Source organism: Rhinolophus sinicus, chromosome 3 (assembly GCF_057876585.1).
Source record: "Rhinolophus sinicus isolate RSI-liver-muscle chromosome 3, RSI-T2T, whole genome shotgun sequence".
In the NCBI taxonomy this organism is placed as follows: Eukaryota; Metazoa; Chordata; class Mammalia; order Chiroptera; family Rhinolophidae; genus Rhinolophus; species Rhinolophus sinicus.
The window spans coordinates 138,694,721-138,713,429 of NC_142503.1; the positions used below are offsets into that span (position 1 = coordinate 138,694,721).

The 18,709-nt window shown below is 50.5% G+C and overlaps 1 protein-coding gene and 1 long non-coding RNA gene across 3 annotated transcripts in view; one reads left to right on the forward strand and one right to left on the reverse strand.

The window, feature by feature from the left end:
* PLA2G4E (phospholipase A2 group IVE) overlaps window positions 1-18,709 on the reverse strand; it is a 59,791-nt gene that overhangs the window by 10,630 nt on the left and 30,452 nt on the right. For both annotated transcript variants that reach the window (XM_019725422.3, XM_088797156.1), the window contains exons 2-12: window positions 18,501-18,573; window positions 12,360-12,496; window positions 10,624-10,755; window positions 9,586-9,626; window positions 7,830-7,872; window positions 6,945-7,008; window positions 5,852-6,012; window positions 5,666-5,755; window positions 5,205-5,242; window positions 3,193-3,328; window positions 1,763-1,899 (exon numbers count right to left, since the gene is read on the reverse strand). In XM_019725422.3, the coding sequence (XP_019580981.3) occupies window positions 1,763-1,899; window positions 3,193-3,328; window positions 5,205-5,242; window positions 5,666-5,755; window positions 5,852-6,012; window positions 6,945-7,008; window positions 7,830-7,872; window positions 9,586-9,626; window positions 10,624-10,755; window positions 12,360-12,496; window positions 18,501-18,573 (1,052 nt within the window). The remainder of the gene's footprint in view (window positions 1-1,762; window positions 1,900-3,192; window positions 3,329-5,204; window positions 5,243-5,665; window positions 5,756-5,851; window positions 6,013-6,944; window positions 7,009-7,829; window positions 7,873-9,585; window positions 9,627-10,623; window positions 10,756-12,359; window positions 12,497-18,500; window positions 18,574-18,709) is intronic.
* Window positions 1-18,709, forward strand: part of LOC141570597 (uncharacterized) — a 53,480-nt gene that overhangs the window by 3,752 nt on the left and 31,019 nt on the right. The gene's annotated exons all lie outside the window — the stretch shown is intronic.

Sequence of the window (18,709 nt, forward strand, 5' to 3'; positions counted from 1 at the left end):
ACATCCTGGACTGTTTCCATTTTGGCACATTAATTCCCGTAATTATGATGCTGGCTAAAGATTTATTTCCCATGCTTCTTAACTTACATGTGGGCAGTGGGGAGCAGTGAAACAAAGATGGAGCTCCCCCCGGCTCTGGGTCTTTGCCACTGGCTGCCTCTTCTTGGCCTGGACCCAGCTTTTCTGTTTATGTCAGGACAGCACCTGGGACCCCCCCCGCCCCCCAGAGGGGACCTTGCCTGACGCTGCACAGTTTTCTAAACAGTGGCCTCTTCCTTCACAGGACTAATTTCTGGTCTGTGAAGGCAGGGGTAGGGCAGGAGACTTATTCAACCAAACACCCTGCTCTCCATAAGCTTCACTCAGTTACAAATAATTGGTTTTCAAAGAATCCTTCCCAGTGCTTTCCGCACACCCGCCCTAGATGCAGGTTATCTCCTTAACCTACTACTCCTGGGCAGCCGTTTAAAAGGCAGATTAAGAACGTGGGCCCTGGATTCAGACAGCCTACGTTCAAATCCCAGCTCTACCACTCGTTAGCTGAGTGATCCCGAAGAATTCCTTGTTTCTCTAGTTATAAAATGAGCAGAATGACACCTCTGTCATAGTTTTCTTGTGAAGAAGAAATGAGATGATTCATCAGAAACCGTCCCTCGGTGCTTGGAGCAGTGGCAGTGCTGATAACGGTCAGCTCTTCTTCCTAGATCCCATATGAGCGGAAGCCTCAGGCTCCCTGATGCACCATGAGCCCTTGGTTTTCCTAGGGACAGTTCACGTCCACTCACCCAAATGAAAGTCACCCAGAGCGCCTCCAGGATGAGGGCCACAGCTTGGGACCTGGAGAGCTCAGAGGCCCACCAATCCCAGACAGAATAAGACACAGCCTGGCTGAGAGAGAGGCCCTGGGTGTCATGGGACCTCGGCCACCCTAGACCAGGGCTGCATTATGACTTTGGTGGCCGCTTCCACCATAAAAACATTAAAAATTTTGTTGTATGACAATCGTATAAAGACAAATATAGTAATATTATTTATAAAAACATTTTCTTCGACCTAGAAGTTAATTTTTTTTCCCTTCTCATCTGAAAAGAAATGCACATGTTTTTGTGGGCCCCCCAACACTGTGGCTCCTATGGCATGACAGACAGGAGCTAAGAAGGCCCACCTCACACTGGCCTCACCTAGGGGGAGCCAGCTCACTCTACTCGCTCACCAGCAGAGTGAGGAGGTGGGAGCCCGAGGAAGCCTACAGGTCAGAAGGAGTGGGCAGGGATGGGTGCTGAGGTGGAGTGTGGGCAGCCAGAGCAGCGGGGCCAGCTCCACCCACCCTAGGTGACTTGGCATAGTCTGAGAGAGGGCAGCTGCGTCTCCCCTACAGGACAGGGTCAGTGGCAGCAGGAGTTCACTCATAGTTGGCCACCATGCTCCCATGTCCCTGCACAGACCCAGGGAAATAGGAATGTCAGTAATGACCAACGTGTATGATGTGTACAGTGTCTCTCAGGTACCCAGTTCAGGGAAAGCCTCTCCAACAACCGCATGAGGTTGGTGCTGTTATTATCCCCACTTTACAGATACAGAAACTGAGACTCAGAGAAGTTGAGCAGCATGCCCAAGGTCACACAGCTGTAAGTGATAGAGCTGACCAAGGTTCATGAGTCAGTCTAACTTGGGGTGGGGGAGGAGCTTCACCAGAGACCCCAGGCCAGCCCATTTGCTGCTTGCTCTGGGCTCCACCAGACAGTGGCCCCCAGCTCCTTACCAAGTGGCCCCTGACAGGCCAGTGATGTAGCTGGAACAGTTCAGGAGATTCAGCTTCTGCAGCCCCAGCAGGTGGCCATACATGGCGGTCATGGATCTCGTTCCACCTCCAGTGGCCATGATGGCTATGAGTGGTACCTGGGGGTGCAGAGGGGCAGACTGTTGGGGTGTTGCTGGGTAAGAAAGACTTGGCATGACAGACAGGAGCTAAGAAGGAAAAGTAGAGGAGGGAGAGCTGGCTACACAGAACAGAGAGTGAGGCACTGAGTGACCTTAAATCTCCTGTCACACAGTGGCGGGCCACCCAGTAGGTCTAGAATTAGACCTTAGCCCCAAACCCAGAAGTTGCCATCAGTAAAGGGCTCTGAAGCCTTACATAGTCTTGGTAAATCAGAAAGCCATGGCTGGAAGAGTTCTCAGCACTGTTAATTTAGCCCTCAGTCAACACATGATCAAACAGGGGTCCAGGCAGCTGGGTGACTTGCTCAAGAACCCAACTAGTGTGTGATTCTTTAATAGCTGCAACTTGGTATCTTCTGCAGAGGGATTTGATGTGAGGACACCAGGCCTGGTACATGGTATGTGCCCAGTATATACCATATATATGTGTAAGAGCAGGAGGAAGTGAATTTTTGATGTAGGAAGGAGCAGGGTTGTCATCTGTGGGTTGACATAGCTTTAAGATGCCCTTAGTGTGTTTCCCTAAAGATGGGAGGAGGGGACTTTTTGCTGATACTTACTCTAACTGTTTTCATTTGAGTGGGGATCCTCCTGTTGGCTAAAGCCCCAGCACAGTCCTCTGAGGCACAAGGGCTCTGTCCATACCTGTGCTCCGCCTCAGAAGGCGGGCACCCAGAGTGCTGCCCTGCTGCCCAGGGGGCATGGGCTGCAGTCCACACAAGGGAGGTGACAGAGGGCTCCAACAAAGTCACCACTGGCTGCTCGCTGGAAAGAAGCTGGCCCTGCGAGTGGAAGTTGCTTCTCTCCAGCTTCTACCTGCTGTTCTTTTCCCTCCCTCCCTCCCTCCCTCCCTCCCTCCCTCCCTCCCTCCCTCCCTCCCTCTCTCCCTCCCTCCCTCCCTTCTCTCTCTCTCTCTCTCTCTCTCTCTCTCTCTCTCTCTCTCTCTCTCTCTCTCTCTGTTTCTTTCTTTCTTTCTCTCTTTCTCTGTGTGTACTTGGGGGAAGGGAATTGAAGAATGAAGGTCCTAGGGCCTTTTGGGTGGAAGTATGGGTCCCCTTGTGAACACACAACTGAATCACACCTAACACAGCTCTCACCTGGAACCTTAACACTAAGAGCAACCAGGAAAGACAGTGCTGAGGCTGCCCTGGGCAGGGAAGGGCTGGGAGCAGCTGGCAGGGCAGGGTGTTGGAAGGACAGGCTTAGTTCAGAGCAGGCACTGAGCCAAGTGGCTGGCCTCTGCTTACCCACCTCATCCATCTGCAGGTCCTCCTCCAGCTGCAATACCTGCTTCAGGGCTTCAGCCACCACCACCTTCCGCTTCTGCAGGAACTCCAGCTCTTCCTGGCACAGGTTGTAGCCCAGCCGCACATCCAACGTCTGGGGGCTGTGGGGACAGCGGACATTGGCTGAGTGGGCCTGTAGACTCTGCCTCCACGGAGAAGATGAGGCTTTAGGATCTCTGTTCTCTCATCTGTAAAATGGGGCTAATCGTGCTTAACTCACAGCACTGTCTTCAGGACTTAATGAGATAACAAATATGAAGGCCCCAAAGCCTTAGCTGGTGCATTATGAGCAGGTACTTGACAAAATTAGGGACTCATTGAGCCCTCTGCCTCCTCAGCAAGATCCATAAAGGCTTCCCCCAGGCACCCTCTATAGACCGACGCCAGACATGGGTGAAAAGGGGCCCTGAAATATTTCTGGCCAATTCCTCTGGACAAGGCTTTACAGTAAACACTTTTCTGGGCTGGATAAATACAGCCCTATTCTTGTGGAGCTCACACTCTTCTTTAAGCTCTTCCTGTTCCCAGAATAGTCACCATCCTGGTGTGTTTGTGCCATTGACAAAAACCATTCACAACCCTGATCTCACCATGTCATCCGCAGGTCTGTAAGGCAGGTGGGGCAGGAGCCTCGGCAGCATGACCCGCGCTTGCTCTCTTTTTATCACATCCCTGCCCTGAACAAGTCCAGGCTCCTGGGCTGGCATCCCAGACCTTACGTGATCTGTTTGACCTCACCTCCCAGTACCTCCTGGAAGGGCCCATTGACTCAGAGCCCAGGAGCATTTCCGGTTCTGAGCCTTTGAATAGGTCCTTACCTTCCCTGGAAGCTTCCTGCCCACCTACACCTCTTGCACCCTCCAAGCCCCACCTCCTCAGTGACTCCAGGTAATGGACCTTGACAATTTCTGACCTGAGTTAGTAAGCGCTCTGAGTCACTAACAAGGTCCCATCTCCTTGATGGCAGGATCTGGGAATCCTTCCATCACATTTCCTCCATGTCTAGCAAGAGCCTGCAGACACAGCTGTGAGGAAATAACTCTTTCCTTGACCTTAACAAGGAATGGATAATAGAACAATAATAACATTAGTAGATAATTGCGGAGCATCCTACTTGCCTAACAGATCAGTAGTTCTTCACATGTTACCTGTCTCACTGGATCCACAAAGCAATGAATGATGGTCAGTGTTTGTGGTATTGCTTCAGTTTACAGATGAGAAAAGCTCAGACTTAGAGAGGTTAAGTAACTTTTCCAAAGGCAGAGTGCCAATCAAATTGTAAATGGAAATTATGGTCACTTAATTTTTGATTTTTGACAAGAATTCCTAGATACTTCAACGGAGAAAGAATAATCTTTTCCACAAATAATGCTGGGACAACTGGATATCCACATGCAAAAGAATGAAATTGGGCCCCTTTTTTACACTAGATATAAAAATTAACTCAAAATCAATCACAGATCTAAATGTGAGAGTTTAAATCACGAAACTTTTAGAAGAAAACATAGGAATAAATCTTCATGACTTTGGATTAGGCAATGGTTTCTTAAATATGACACTAAAAGTACAAATAAAAACAAAGAAATATAGATACATTAGAATTCACCAAAATTTAAGACATCTGTACTTCAAAGGACACCATCAAGAATGTGAAGACAATCCCCAGTATAGAAAAAAATATTTGCAAATCATATATCTGACAAGAGCATTGTATTCAGAATATATAAAGAACTCTTACAACATAAAATAGAAGGCAAATAACCTACTTTAAAAATGGGGAAAGGATTTGAAGACATTTATCCAAAGAAGATACACAAATGACCAATAAACCCATGAGAAGATGCTCAACATCATTAGACATCAGGGAGACGCAAATCAAAACCACACTGAAACACCACTTCATACCCCTTAGGATGAATAAAGCAGAGGGATGGACACAAACAGGGTAGAGGGATGGACACAAAGAGGGTACTTTACCAGGGTGTAGACTTCATGTGTAATTCACAGTTCTCTCCCTGGGGTGCAAAAGATGAACAGCTTGTCAGGGATGACAATTCAGAGCCAAGCAATCCCAACCAAAGAAGTACAGACTCCCCACAATGTCCGCCCCCTGATTTGACTCAGCACGCATATGTACACACATATGCTCACATGCACACACGCCAGCATGCACACACACACGCAAACACACATACATGCTCCATTGTCACTCCCTCCTCTGGAATGGTCCTCCCAACCATTCTCAACTTGGCCTCCACACACTCTCCTTGGCTCCACACCGCAGCTCAGCATCTCCTATCCCACAAGACTCCTCTATCCTGCCTGAGAGACCCCATGAGTCATCTTCCTCCATGAGCCCCCCAGGATGTTCCCTTTTCCCTGCCACAGGAGCCCAGGCTAAGCTGCTCAGGGGACCCTTCCCAGACCCAGGCCCTCACCACAGGCAGGGTCACCGTCTGGCCATCGGGGAGGCAATTGAGGGGCTGGCAGACAGGGCCGTTCTTCTTGTGCATGCCACAGCAGCAAAGCTGGAAGGATGGGTGGCTCTGTGAGTGGGGGTGAGGGGCTCATCTGGCATCCCGCCAGCCCCAGGCCCCCACGCCATCCCCCTATGCCGCCTGTACCCCACAGCGCCATTGCCTTCTGGGCATCTCCCCGTGCATCTGGGACTGAAAATACTTGGGGTAGTGAAAGCAGGCAGGGTTTGGGCGGCAGGGATCCGGGTGTTGTGAGACGCGCTGCGTGTGCTCGAAGGACTCTGTCACTGTCACCAGGAGGTCCTTCCCTGGAAGAGGAGACAAGAGAGCTGAGACCCCCAGAAAGCCTCTCACTCCCCAACCCCATCTTGGTCCAGTAATAAATGTAGCTGGGGGTACCTAGGACAGGGGTTTAGAATCACCTGGGGCACTGGTTAAAACTCCCCAGGGTCTCATTCTTTAGGACAGGGTCGGCCCAGGAATCTGCTTTTAGCATGGTTTGTATATGATGCTGACAAATGGGGTCTCCAGAAAGCCCTCTGAGATGCTGAGTCCTCTGGACTAGTCCTCCCACGTTCTGCTTCTCCAGAAGGTGCCCCGAAGTCACCTGCTACTGCACTGAAAGCAGCTCTCACCAACCAAATCTTCTGTTTGGGCGTAGGGGCCTCTTCCCCACCCCTTCCCCCATGTCTGTGGAGCCATGCTGCTCCCCAATCTCGGGACAGGGCTGGGAGTCCTTGCATGAGTAGGATGGGGTGGAATGGGGACCAGGAGAGTCTTGTGTTTGTGGATCTCTTAGGTCCCTGCCAGCTACCAAATGCTAGGACTCTGTGAATTATAATCTGCCTAGAGGAAGGGAGCAGCTAGCGGGGACCTGGGCCTTGTTGGTGCCTGCCCACCCCGCTGCACCAAATCAAGGGAACCCCTGGTGTGGCAGGGGTGCAGTGCTGACCAGCATGGGCAGTGCTGTGCCACTGGCCCCTGACCCAGGGTGCTTATTAAGACTGGGAAGCTCCGAGGGTCATGTGGGTGCCTGGAAGAGCATGTCCCTCACGGAGGGGATACAGGGTGTGGAGGCAGGGGTCCACAATCCCTGAGGAGGAGGTGATCCTGAGGCATCTCCGCTAAGCTCCTGGTTCCCTGCCTGAGCCCAGGGCAGCCCTGCAGCAGCTAATGCTGTGCTGGCAGGCTGGGCAGCACTGCCCTCCCGGCAGCAAGAAGAGGCAGTCAAAGGACTCACCTTTCCCACTCTTCCTCTGCCTTCTGGATTCTGCTTGAACCTCCAGGTAGGAGACTTGTCGAGCCTGCAACAAAGAAGAGAGAGACATTCTGAGCAGAAGCCATACCCTGCTCTGCCAGGCCCAAGAGGGGAAATAAAGAACTAGAGGATAAATTCAGCATTGGTCGGCCCGGGGAAGCCTGAGTGTGCCGACCACATTTTCTGAACCTAATCAAAGCCTGTCATCTTATTCAGAGATCAGATTTTTGAAAAATCTAGGTTGTACAGTCACCATTTACCAGGGGTCATGTTCTCAGCTGCAGGTCAGGGGTGGAACCTGAGGGAACCTACCTCTCTGAGCTTTCAAAGTGAATAACTTTGAAAAAGCCTTCTAAAGAAGCAGAGGCAAGTAAAATTCCTTCATCACAAACTGCAAAAGATGAATTTTTTGGGGGAGAGATCTTGAATCTTGGGGTTTAGATGCATCTGATTGAAATGTTTGTACCAACAGCTGAGTTATGAAAATCTTTTAAATACTGAACCTGTGCTTGTAGAGAGGTTGGGGTTGGGGGACAATGGGACCCAGATTGATTCTGGGAGAAAGCTGCCCCCTAGTGGGTACTTTTATTGAGCAGTTCCCAAGAGGAGGGGTCGTCATGGTGGACTGTGGGATGCTGGGCCAGAGTGATTGATGTGCCAGCTATTAATACCTCCTCCACAGGAGCTGAAGCCCAGCTGTTGCCCCACCCCTGCCTGTGCCCCCTTTGGCTGGCTTCAGTTAGTTTGACTCCTAATGGGCCCCGGGACAGGGTCCAAGCTGGGCCTGGTCTCTCCCACAGTCTGTTTCCCTGAGAACAGCAACCACATATGGCCTCTGGAGCTACCGGAACCTGGAAGGACAATTACCACCAGCACGCCATTGGTGATGAGGGTCTCAGGTGGAGAGGGACTGAAAGACAAAATGAGAACTCCTGGTCAGTTATATCATTCTGGACCGATTTCTCGCAAAGGAGACAAAAAGCCTAAGTAGGGTCCATAAGGAGATAGCAGAGCTTTATTGGTCCTCATGGAAAATATTGGCTTAAGAAACCTTATATTTGTAGATGGTCAAGGAGAAAACGGGCATACATTTTAAATAGAATGTCCAGGAAAAAAAAAATAGGCTTTTAGATTATAAGGAGTAGAAGAGTTTCCCCCCTTTTCTCCTTAATGGATAACTGTTCTTTATGTTCAAGTAGATGAAACTGCATAGAGTTATGAGAATAAACAGGTTGCAAGAAAAGGCCAGGATGCTATCTAGAGCAGATAGAAAGTTCTGGTAGTGAAACTGACCCATTCTCCGTTCTGTGCTTTATTTAATTATGCATTTAGCAAACAGTTCTGACCCAGGCAGAGAGGGCCGGTGAATAGGAAACGTCCTTGTGTTATAAAGCCCGGAATACAGACTTCCCCGGTTACACGTAGCAGTCCACTTAAGCCCAAGATGACTGCGTCTCCAGGTCAACTCTTATTACCAATTTTGAGATATTCGTTTTGCAAGCCACTTTCTAATTCAGCCAAAGATGCCCCCCCCCACCTAAAATGCCTGTCAAATCAAGACCTGAAGAAGAGAGCCCAGATTTTCTTCAGTGTAGGACAAAGTTGATTTTGTCAATCAGCTGTTGATGGGAAACGAGGCACCTAACATACAGTAATTCCTCACTTAATGTTGCTGATAGGTTCTTGGAATTGTGGTGAAATGATGTGTTATGAAACCAATTTTACCACAGGTTAATTGATATAACCAAGAGTTATGTTCCTAGGGCATCTCATCAAGGTATAATGAAATGATGTTGAACAAAATGACATTTTCCCAAGGACCTGCTGTTGTTCCAAGAGCACCTAGGCAGAGGACTCTCCAAGTGAAATGTGACAAGCCCTCTTGTTCTAGCTCATTCTTCTTGTCCTCCCTGACCGCAGCTGGTCATAAGTCCAGGGGACTCAGCCCCACCAGGGGAAGAGGGGAGCAGCCGGCTGTCCCATCACAAGGGGCACTGCCATCCTGGGGCTGGGTTGTTCGCCTGGGCAGGAGCCCTGCTGCCCTCCGCCATTGCTCCTTCCCTTCCTCCCTCCTCTCTTTGCCCTCTCCCAGCTCTGACCCAATTGCACTTGAGTCCCCAATATAGTCAGAACTCTAGGACCCTGGGTCATTTTCCTAGTTGAACACGATGGGAAATAACCCCATGTGTTGGGTCAGAGCCTCCCCCCAACTTGGTTCCAGAGTTTACTGCAGATGGGGAGAGGGCACAGCCTCTGCTCTAGGCCAGGGTTTGGGGGAGTTTGTTCTAATAGTTCCAGCCTGGTCTCTACAAGTCCCTGTCACTAAGATGGCAGGAATTCTTCCCAGAGGCCACTCTCAGGAATGTAGGGGAGTTGAGTTTGGCCAAGAGTATTAGAACTTTAAAGCAATACTGACGTCAGTGGAACGGGTTGAGTGGAGTGGGGCCCAGGCACCTGCAGTATTTAGAAGCTCCCAGGGATTCTGATACACAGTGAGGAGTCTGAGGTGAGCGCCAGGGGAGAGAGCAGAAGAGGCAAAGACAGCAAAAGGGTGGACCAGGCTCTGAAATGCTACTTGGGGTCAGGACCCTGGGGGAGTCATTGGGTGCTGGGGTCTACTCACCTCTCCTCCAGCAGGAACTCTACCTCCAGCTCTTCCATGCCCTGCAGGGGGAGGAAAAGAGGGCAGCCTTGAGCTGTGAGTTGCCCAGGAGCCTCTGTGCACCTGCCCCAACCTTCCCATGAAGCTGTCCTGCTGACGTGGCGTGGAGACAACTGTTCCTGGCTCTTGTTTTTCCCTCTACCTCCCTCTGTCCCCAAGTCTTTGACATTAGGGACATCATTGAACCTCCAGGGGAGGGCCAGGGTATGGAGCTGACCCCAAGCCCCAGCATGCAAACCCCTTTGTCCCAGAACATTTCTTTTTCATCGTTTATCCTCGAGACTCTACTTCAATTGCTCTCCTGCCTTCCCAAAAGGCTCAGTGCCAGGAGCAAAGGAGAGCTGAGATATTGCCTCCAGAAAGTTCAACTCTGAAGGGTTGGGGCCTCTTCCCTCACCTGTTCCTTCCCACCTCTTACTGTGTAACTTCAGGCAAGTCGTTACTCACTGGACCTTAATTTCCCTACTGAAATATAAGCCAGGTGAGGACAGGGGTGCTTACGCCCTGTTGTGTCCCCAGTGCCTGGAACAGTGCCTTGCCCATAGTAGGCCTTCAAGTATTTGTTTAATGATTGAATCTATAACCTCTCAGTCCTTTCCAGCTCTGACTTTCTCGGGTTTGCAGATTTGCCCGCCTTTACTCTCCTATGTCCGCTGTCTCCTGGGACCATCCCAGCAGCAGGCCGCTGAGGGAGGGAAAGGAGAAAAGGGAAGCTACACTTAGTGCGTCTCCAGTTTGTACCATGGACAGTGCTGGGTGCCTTAATCATGGTTTCCCATTTAGGTCTCAAAACAGCCCTATGTGGTAGGTACTCTCATCATCATTCTATAAATGAGGAAACAGCGCTCAGAGGAATTAAATAATTCCCACGAGGTCACAATAGCACTGGGCTGTGAACCAGCAGTGTTATCTTCCCCCAAGTTGGCTATTAAGGCATCATGGGAAAGACCAGATGCTCCTTATGAGGCAGAAGCTGAGGGGCTGGGCAGCTGCACCCACCTCTGGGTTGAGTGGGAACTTCATATGGGTTTTCTTTCGGAAGCAGAGCTTGGTGAGGTCATAGAGAATTGTCAAGAGATGGTCATCTTGTGTCGCTGTGTCTTCATCACAGACGCTTAGCTCGAGCACGTTCTAGGGGAGAAGGCAGGTCTGGTTACCATGACTGATTGACCCATTGATCTGTTCCTAGTCCCAGCCAGGAGGTGAGTCTGAGGGACAGGGGCTGGAACAAAGATCCCTGCTCAGATGTGAGGGATATTGGTAGGGAAATGAATGAAGGGAGGAAAGTACCTACTAAGTCCTTTCCAACTCTCTGAAGCCTCCCTACACCTCTGCTCTGACTCTTTTACTGGAGAATTTTGCAAGCTTGGCAGGGGCCTGTGAAGTGTGAGGGATTTCATTTTACTTGGCAGAAAGGTAGAAGGGCAGAGCAAGCAAGACTCCTGCCAGGATATGCAATGTGTTCAGCACTGGGGCCTCAGGAGCTGAAGACAGCCCCTGTGGTGTTAGAAAACCCAGATCAAGGAAGTTAACATCTTAACATTGCAGAGGAGTGATGTGGCAAAGATTATAAGCATTGTGATACTGGATAGGGTCGGAGTGAGGTGGTGGAACGCCATCCTTTGGCTCATCAGCCCCTCATGAGGTCGCATTAGGGACCTCAAGAGTTGAGCAGCTACTCTGTCATCTGACTGAACTCTGAGGTCAATGGTCTCAGGTGACATAGATTAACCTCTGAGGCCTCTTATTCTAAGGATCCCGGGAAACATGGGTGAGGTCTGGGTTTGCCTCTCCGGTCCCTGTTTGGTGGACGTGAGGTGGTTCTGAATGAGATCTGTTTACCTTGTCATTACTAGAAATTCAGGTGTGTCCCAGAACCAACTCAGCAGCTCCCTAGATCTTTAGACAAAGGAAGCCCAAATTCTGATTTCAAGATGGTAGATTGAGCCTACACCGATCCCCCTCTCTCACCAAAACCATGTGTATGATAGAAAAGATATTTTTAAAACAATAAATATAGAAAGAACTCATCATGAACCAGAAATAGATAAACATCCCTAAAATATGACAGCAGGAAGCTGGATAGAGCTGTTAGGTCTCAAGTGTTCCAAGACTGGTTGATGCCTCCATGATAAGGCCAAGTTTGTCTTAAGAAGCTCTCTGCTGAGCTCTCCCAACTCAGGATGCTCAAAGGATAATTCTCCTGCAGGAGATGTGAACTCAATATACCTGAATCACCATATATCTGAATAAGACTAACACCGTGAAATAATAAATCAACAAATGAAAGAACACATACCCAAGGAACTAGAAATAATAAAGCAATCTAAAAAGAATTTTAGAGAAAGCCCTCTGGAAGGAATTAGACTGGACTTGGACCTAGTGACTAGAATGGCTCTTCTCTTCTGTATATTCTCCTGCTTGGCGTATGTTCTGGAAGGTGTGGGAAATACACTGGGGGAGGAGACACCCAATTCCAGAAACAATTAGGTAGAAGGACAAGAGGGACAGGAAAGAAGGTAGAAGGATAAGTAAACTCAGAGAGTGACAAACACGAGAGAGGCTGAAGGAAGGAGTGGGTGAGTAGGAACGTAGGTCGATAGGATCACAATGAATAGGTAGAAAGAAAAACAAATGGGCATTAGAAGGACTCACAAGCAAGGAGAAGAACAAGCAGGCAGGAAGGGGGCCGGAAATGCAGGCAGGGCTGACAGGTGCAGTGCTTCACGTCTCACCTTGACTTGGGTCTGGATCTGGAAGTTGAAGCTTTCATTCCACTCTGGGTTTAAGCAGTTGGAGATGGTCCTAGTTCTCTGTTTCTCATGAGAGGCGGTAGGCAGCCAGAGGCTCACATAGCAGTCTGTCTGGCTTACTGTCCAATGAAGACAAGAGTGGGAGGGAAGGGTGAGGTGCCAACCCAGGTCCAGAGAGGAGAGAGTGTGGAGTCAGAAGGGAACTCCAGGCAAGTCACCTCCAGTGCAAGTCCTTGTATCACCTTCACGTCCCCTCCTGACTCATGGGTCTCACTCTCCAGAGACTTTTGTCCCAGAACCCTGAGAAGGTCACAGACTGCAGGGTAGCGGTTTCACAGAGGGGGACCCAGGTCTCACTGACCCTTCTCATGGACACAGATGGCCTCTGGCTCTTATCAGAAGCATCCTGGTTCTTTGAGCAAATACCTGCTGATCTGGCTACAGGCAAAGGTATGGCTACAGTGTTACCTCTGTCAGGGAAAGATCTGAAGGACCAGTCCCAAAGTGTCCAGTTTCTCTTGTATTAGCCCAAGCCATTAGGAAAACCAAAGTAGGGCCCAGTTTTTCCTCTGGGATGAGAAGAAGCATGGATTAAAAGGGACAGTCTGTTGTGAGTCACCCCAGAGAGCCCCAGAGGGAAGAGGCTTGGGAGGAATGAGCTATTCAGCAGGGTCTAGGAGCAGGGACCACTATCAATATAGAACTAAATGTTTCAACTGCACCCACTGGTGCCTGCACTGGTCTCCTAGCATGAGGTGCGTGACCCAAAAAATGTCTGAAGCCCTATACTTATTTTTTTTAAATTCGAAATGAACAACTCAAATGTGCTGATGCTGGACATGCTCTGGAGAAGCGACAAAGGCTGTGGTCCCAGCAGGCCCTCCCAAAGTGGAAGAAGTCCTCCCAGGTCTTCTGGTTGGATCACCAGAAGGCACAGTGATCCAACAAAAAGCAGCCCAGTCTGGCTCCCTGCATCCATTCTACCTGGGAGGAGGCAGGGAGAGGCGCCATGGCTGCCCTTGTCACTCTCCTGACAATCTGCTGGGGTAATTCCCAGGTCCTACACCAGATACGTAGAAAGGAGAAAATTCAGTAGTTTCCAGTGTCAGAGAGTCCTCTAGATGGTAAAGCTCATGTGGAGGTGGGAGTTCTGTACTGTTAGGACTGATCCAATTAGGTCACAGTTGTTTATAATAATATCCTGTGAGAGGTGTATCCCCAGACTGATTTATTCCTACATGCATTGCCACTGCACTGAGAATTTTATCAGAGTTAATAACCATGGACGGCATCACAAATATCCCTAGCTTCTGATTTTACCCCCGATGACTGGTTAATCTTTGAGGACTCACCTTTCACAAATTGGAATTCACAGCCCTCCTCCCATTGAACAAAGGTGAAAGGTCACTATCCTTTACATGGGATAATCATCACTTAATTCAGACACAAAGAATGACCAAAACCCAACAGAATCAATAGCAAAAATAGTGACCTCATCATCTCCACCATCTCCTCCATGTCCAACCTGTTCTTCCTCATCGTCAACTCAGGTGTCCAGGCCAGACACTAAGTATCATCCTTGACCTTCACATGGAATTGATTTAACTCTTTTGAGCTCTCCACCCCATCCACATCTCCTTGCACTGCCACTGCTTTGGTTTAGGCACCTTCATATCTGCTGCCCCTTGTGCGCTGCCTTTTATCTTGTCCTACTTTAGTCTTTTCTCTCAAGGGAAACCAGAGGTATCTTTTTAAATCTAACGATGTCACTCCCCAATTTAAGATCCTTTAATGGCTCCCATCTGCTTTCAGGAAGGAGTCCTTAGCCTTATCTTTCCACCATCCCTACAGAAGCACCTTGCCCTGCCCCCAAATACACACACGTCCACGCACACACACGTCCACGCACACACACGTCCACGCACACACACGTCTACACACAATGTCCACGCACACACATCCACACACATGTCCACGTGCACACATGTCCACGCACACACACATCCACACACATGACCATGTGCACACATGTCCACGCACACACATCCACATGCACACACAGGTCCACACACACACACGTCCACGCACACACACGCCCATGCACACATGTCCATGCACACACACGTCCTCGCACACACATGTCCACACACATGTCCATGAACACACACATGTCCACCCACACACACGTCCACACACACGTCTATGCTCACACATGTCCACGTGCACACACGTGTCCATGCACGCACACATGTCCACACACATGTCCACACACACATGTCCGCACACACACACGTCCATGCGCACACAGGCGCTTACACTTGCACTTGAGACTGTAGTGAAACCCAATCACTTGTCAGTCTCAGAGGGTGCCATGATGTCTTGCCATGTTTTCCTCCTAGGATACCCTGCTCTTCCACTTTTGCCCCAACCTTCCCTTGGCTAGCCCCTTAAGGTGTGGGAGGAAGTTCCTCTGGAAGCCTTCCCTGAGCCCCCACATCTGGGCCAGGTGCTCGTCTCAGACTAGAGCCCTCTCTTTTTCTCCTGATGGAGCACTGGCTACACTGCACTGCAACAGCAGGTCGGAGTGTGTGTCTCCACTGTACCCTGAACACTGCCAGGCCCGGGAGACCGTGTGTCAGCACTTAGTAGACATTTGTTGAGTAAAAGAATCAATGGAAAAGCCCAATTCCTGCTATTAGGCTGTATCAGTATCCCAGAAATTCTGGGCTGAGTCACTGCACATACAGGTAAGCAAGTTGGCATGTCTAATGGTTCTGCCCATAGGGAGACTCCCCAGGGACCTGCTCCGTCCTCCTGGACCTCTCCCATGGCTTTTCCTGGACACTGGCCCCTCCTCCTGTAACATTCGCCTTTGGTCTGCCTCCTATACATGAGGAGCCTGAAGGCAGGTACCCCACCAATTCCACACCTATTTGCTTAGCATGAGATAATGGACCAAGTAAAGGCCCCTTTCCCTATAAAATCCCTTTCCTATGATCAACCCATGCCTAAATCCTCCCTTTAAACCCAATAAATAAAATCCCAGTATTTTTGGTCTAAGGCTTAAACCTCTGGTTAAGATAAAAATACTCCTGGAAGAGACAGGGTTGATCAGACACCCACACTTCAAATGTTAATTTGTTTTTCAGTCTTTTTGCAGAGAGCTGTTCCTGCCTCCTCCCCCACCAGTTGGAAAGAAGGAGAGGGCAGCCCAAAGGAGGGGAGGTAATCCTGGGGAGGGAGGGATGACGGAGGAAATCTGGCTAGGCCGAGACGGAAATCTGTGGCAGGAGTCATTAGCTAACTGTAAGGATCTCTGACTGTAGGATAGTCACTGTGGTCTGGCACTGAAGAATGGTTAAGCAATGGTGACCCAATTCTAAGAATTCCAGGGACTGCAGAGGATTCCCTTGGCATAGATGGGTTCTAATCCTTGTTCCTTGTGGAGTGACAGAGCGTGGTCGTATGAATGACATGTCTCCTTTCCTGGAATGCGGGTAGCAAAGATGACTCAGTGATGCCTACAGATGTTGAGAACTCTGTCTTCCTAATACCTCTGTAGACAACTGCCTCATACTCCCTTGGGTGCTGGTTTGCATTTTAATTTGTTTTCCCAAGAGGAATAAGAACTATTGACAGCTGTGAGGTTTCTGGGCCAACTCCTTCCCAATCCTGGCCCAGGTCTGGGTGACACCTTCCTTGATGAGGAAGGTCATCCCTGAATCTCACTCCTTTCAGGCTCCTTGAACTCTTGGAAACTCAGACACACGTTAGAGGCTAAACCAGAGAGCAGTGTGTTTTTGAGCCAAGCTAGAAAGGAACATTCTGGGCAAGGGTAACCCAGGACCTGGAAGGCCTCAGGATAATCTCAAACCTCACCAGGCAAGGCAGCCACAAGCCCAGCCAGTGACAAACAAGGAGTCCAGACACAACGTGTCTGGGCTGGCACCCCCAAACACCATGCATGCTCCCCAACCCTGTTCCTCAGGGAAGATGAAGAAAAAAGAAACAAGAGGTGCTTAAAGGTGACCAGGTACACCCAAAAGGCAGCCTGTGTACAGGGGACATGTGGGAAAGGAGAAGGGGAAGAGGAGGTGGTGGAGCCAGACCTCAGCCAGTTACTCTGCTCCCCTGTCCCCGACCTCTGGTGATGGATATGGCAGGGTGAGGACAGAGGGCCCTGGACAGTGGGAAGGTCTACGCATGCAGGTAGACGCACGCTATGAGCGTGTTCAGCCAGGAGGACCCACAGGGCTGAGACAGACACACCTTGAGAGAAGTGGGGCAGGTGAGTGCCCCAGTGGGTGTGTGGAGCTATGGCTGTCCCTGAGGGGAGTGGGATGAAGTGTCTGAGTGACCCACTGTGGCATGGGCAAAAAAGGTGAAAGAGGCAGCCAGGTCCCATGCCTGCGGGACACTTCCAGACTCCTCAGATAACTCACTGGTGGTCTGGAAAGCCCCAGAAGCCAGAAGAGCAATCCCTAGCCCCCTGCTGGCCTCCTGGCAGAACCAGACCCAAGCTGGGTGATGGCTGGAACTGTGCCTACTGCCATGGGCTCTGTACACTCACCTTCCAGGGCACTCGGTCTGAATCCTGCCTGATCCCTGTGCTTTCTCTGGGGCTCCAGCACCCTCCCTCTTCCACCCTCTGCGTTCATCCCTGCATTACAGTGACAGCTTCCCAGCAAGTTTCTCAGCCTCTCCCCACCTAAGCTTCAGCACAATCTGCATAGGAGCCCTGGGGAAGTCTTCCAATCGCCTCCTGAAGAACTCAGGTGCCCCATCACTTAGGTCCTGATTTCTCCTCTGCCTGGCTTCCCTGCCCTCCAGTTTTGGCCCCAGCCTCCTTCTCCTGGCTTGTCCCCTCTACTCCTCAGCTCCCCAGACCTGGGATCAAAGACTGCTTTCATTAACCGGCATGTGCAAAAGGACCTCACAGCACTCCCCTCAGGTTGTTGGCAGATCACTTGGTGTTTGGATGACTGGCCCCCAGCAGGTGCTCTGGCCATGCGTTCCTGTCTCTCCTTTAGGAGGGCCCCTTCCCGGATTGGGCTCCCTGGGCCTCTGGATGCTCACACCCTGCCTCTCTCCGACCTCAGACCCCCAGCGCAGCCTTCCTTAGCTATTCTGTTTGCAGTGTCTTCCTCTGCATCTAAATGCTGTAGTGTCCAAACGCTGTAGTGACAAGATTAGAATGCCATCTTCTATGACTATTCTATAACTACTGCTTTGGGCAGAGACGTCTCCCCTTGTTAAAACGTACTGTTGGTATCATGGCTGTGTGCATTCTCTACCCCTATGAGTTGAATCCCAGGGTGGTGGGGGTATAACAGAGCTTTGGGGAATGCTGGTGGCCCTTGGACCATTCCTGAGTACGGATATCCCCTCATCGGTGGGGCCTTGGCCCCAAACTTTCTCCTCCTTGGGGTTCATGCTTCCTCTCTGGAATGGGGGGAGATGACAGCAGCATAGGGAGGAGCTTTTTGTCTCCCGATCTCTTGAAATGCTTCCCCAAAGAGAGGCGTGAGGGGAGCATCCTGCCCACGTAGATGCCATCACTTCTTCCTGAAGCCAGAGGCTTCCCTGGGCCCCCATGGCTGAGGAATGCCGCAGGGGCTGGGAGGAAGATGAAGGTAAGGTGGCAAGAAAACATTGCACAAACAGCCCTGGTGCGTCAAACTGCATAGTGGGGTTTCTGGCATGGACCCTAGAACCCAGTATGGGATCCATGTCCCGAGAAGGAGCGCTGATACTAGGCTGACCATTGGCTCTCCGATGCCTAAGGGCCTCTCCTTCCCCTTCACCCTGAATAGCCCCTCTAAACTCATGCAGGAGCAAGGAGTGCCCACTGTGGGAGAAGCTGGGACTCCTGGAAACTAGGGAGGGGGCAGTCGGGGGAGAGAGTGAGGTAAATAGTTCTCTTAGATGCAGGCAGAACACAGGGGCTAGTAGTGCCAAGGTTATAGCTTGTAGGAAGGGCCTGGAAGGCTGATATAAACCCCAAAGTCTGCAATACAACCTGAGTGTAGAACACACACACACCCCACCATTTCTCCAGCCAGGGCCTGTCTCCATCCAGGCCCTCTAGGCAGAGAAGGAGGGAAATGAAAGGAAGATACTCACCTATATCAGCCTGTCGGACGTTTTTCATTCGGATGACCCTCACTGTCAGCAGGTGGCACGGAGATAACCCTTCCTGTGGATTGAGAGGACAGTGGACTCACTATCCAGGCAGTGATGGCAGGTGGCCTCGACGGGGAGAGCCGCTCAGGCAGGCCACAGGCTCCCCGTGCCTGGACTCAGGAAGTCTTCCCCACAGGCATTCCATGTTT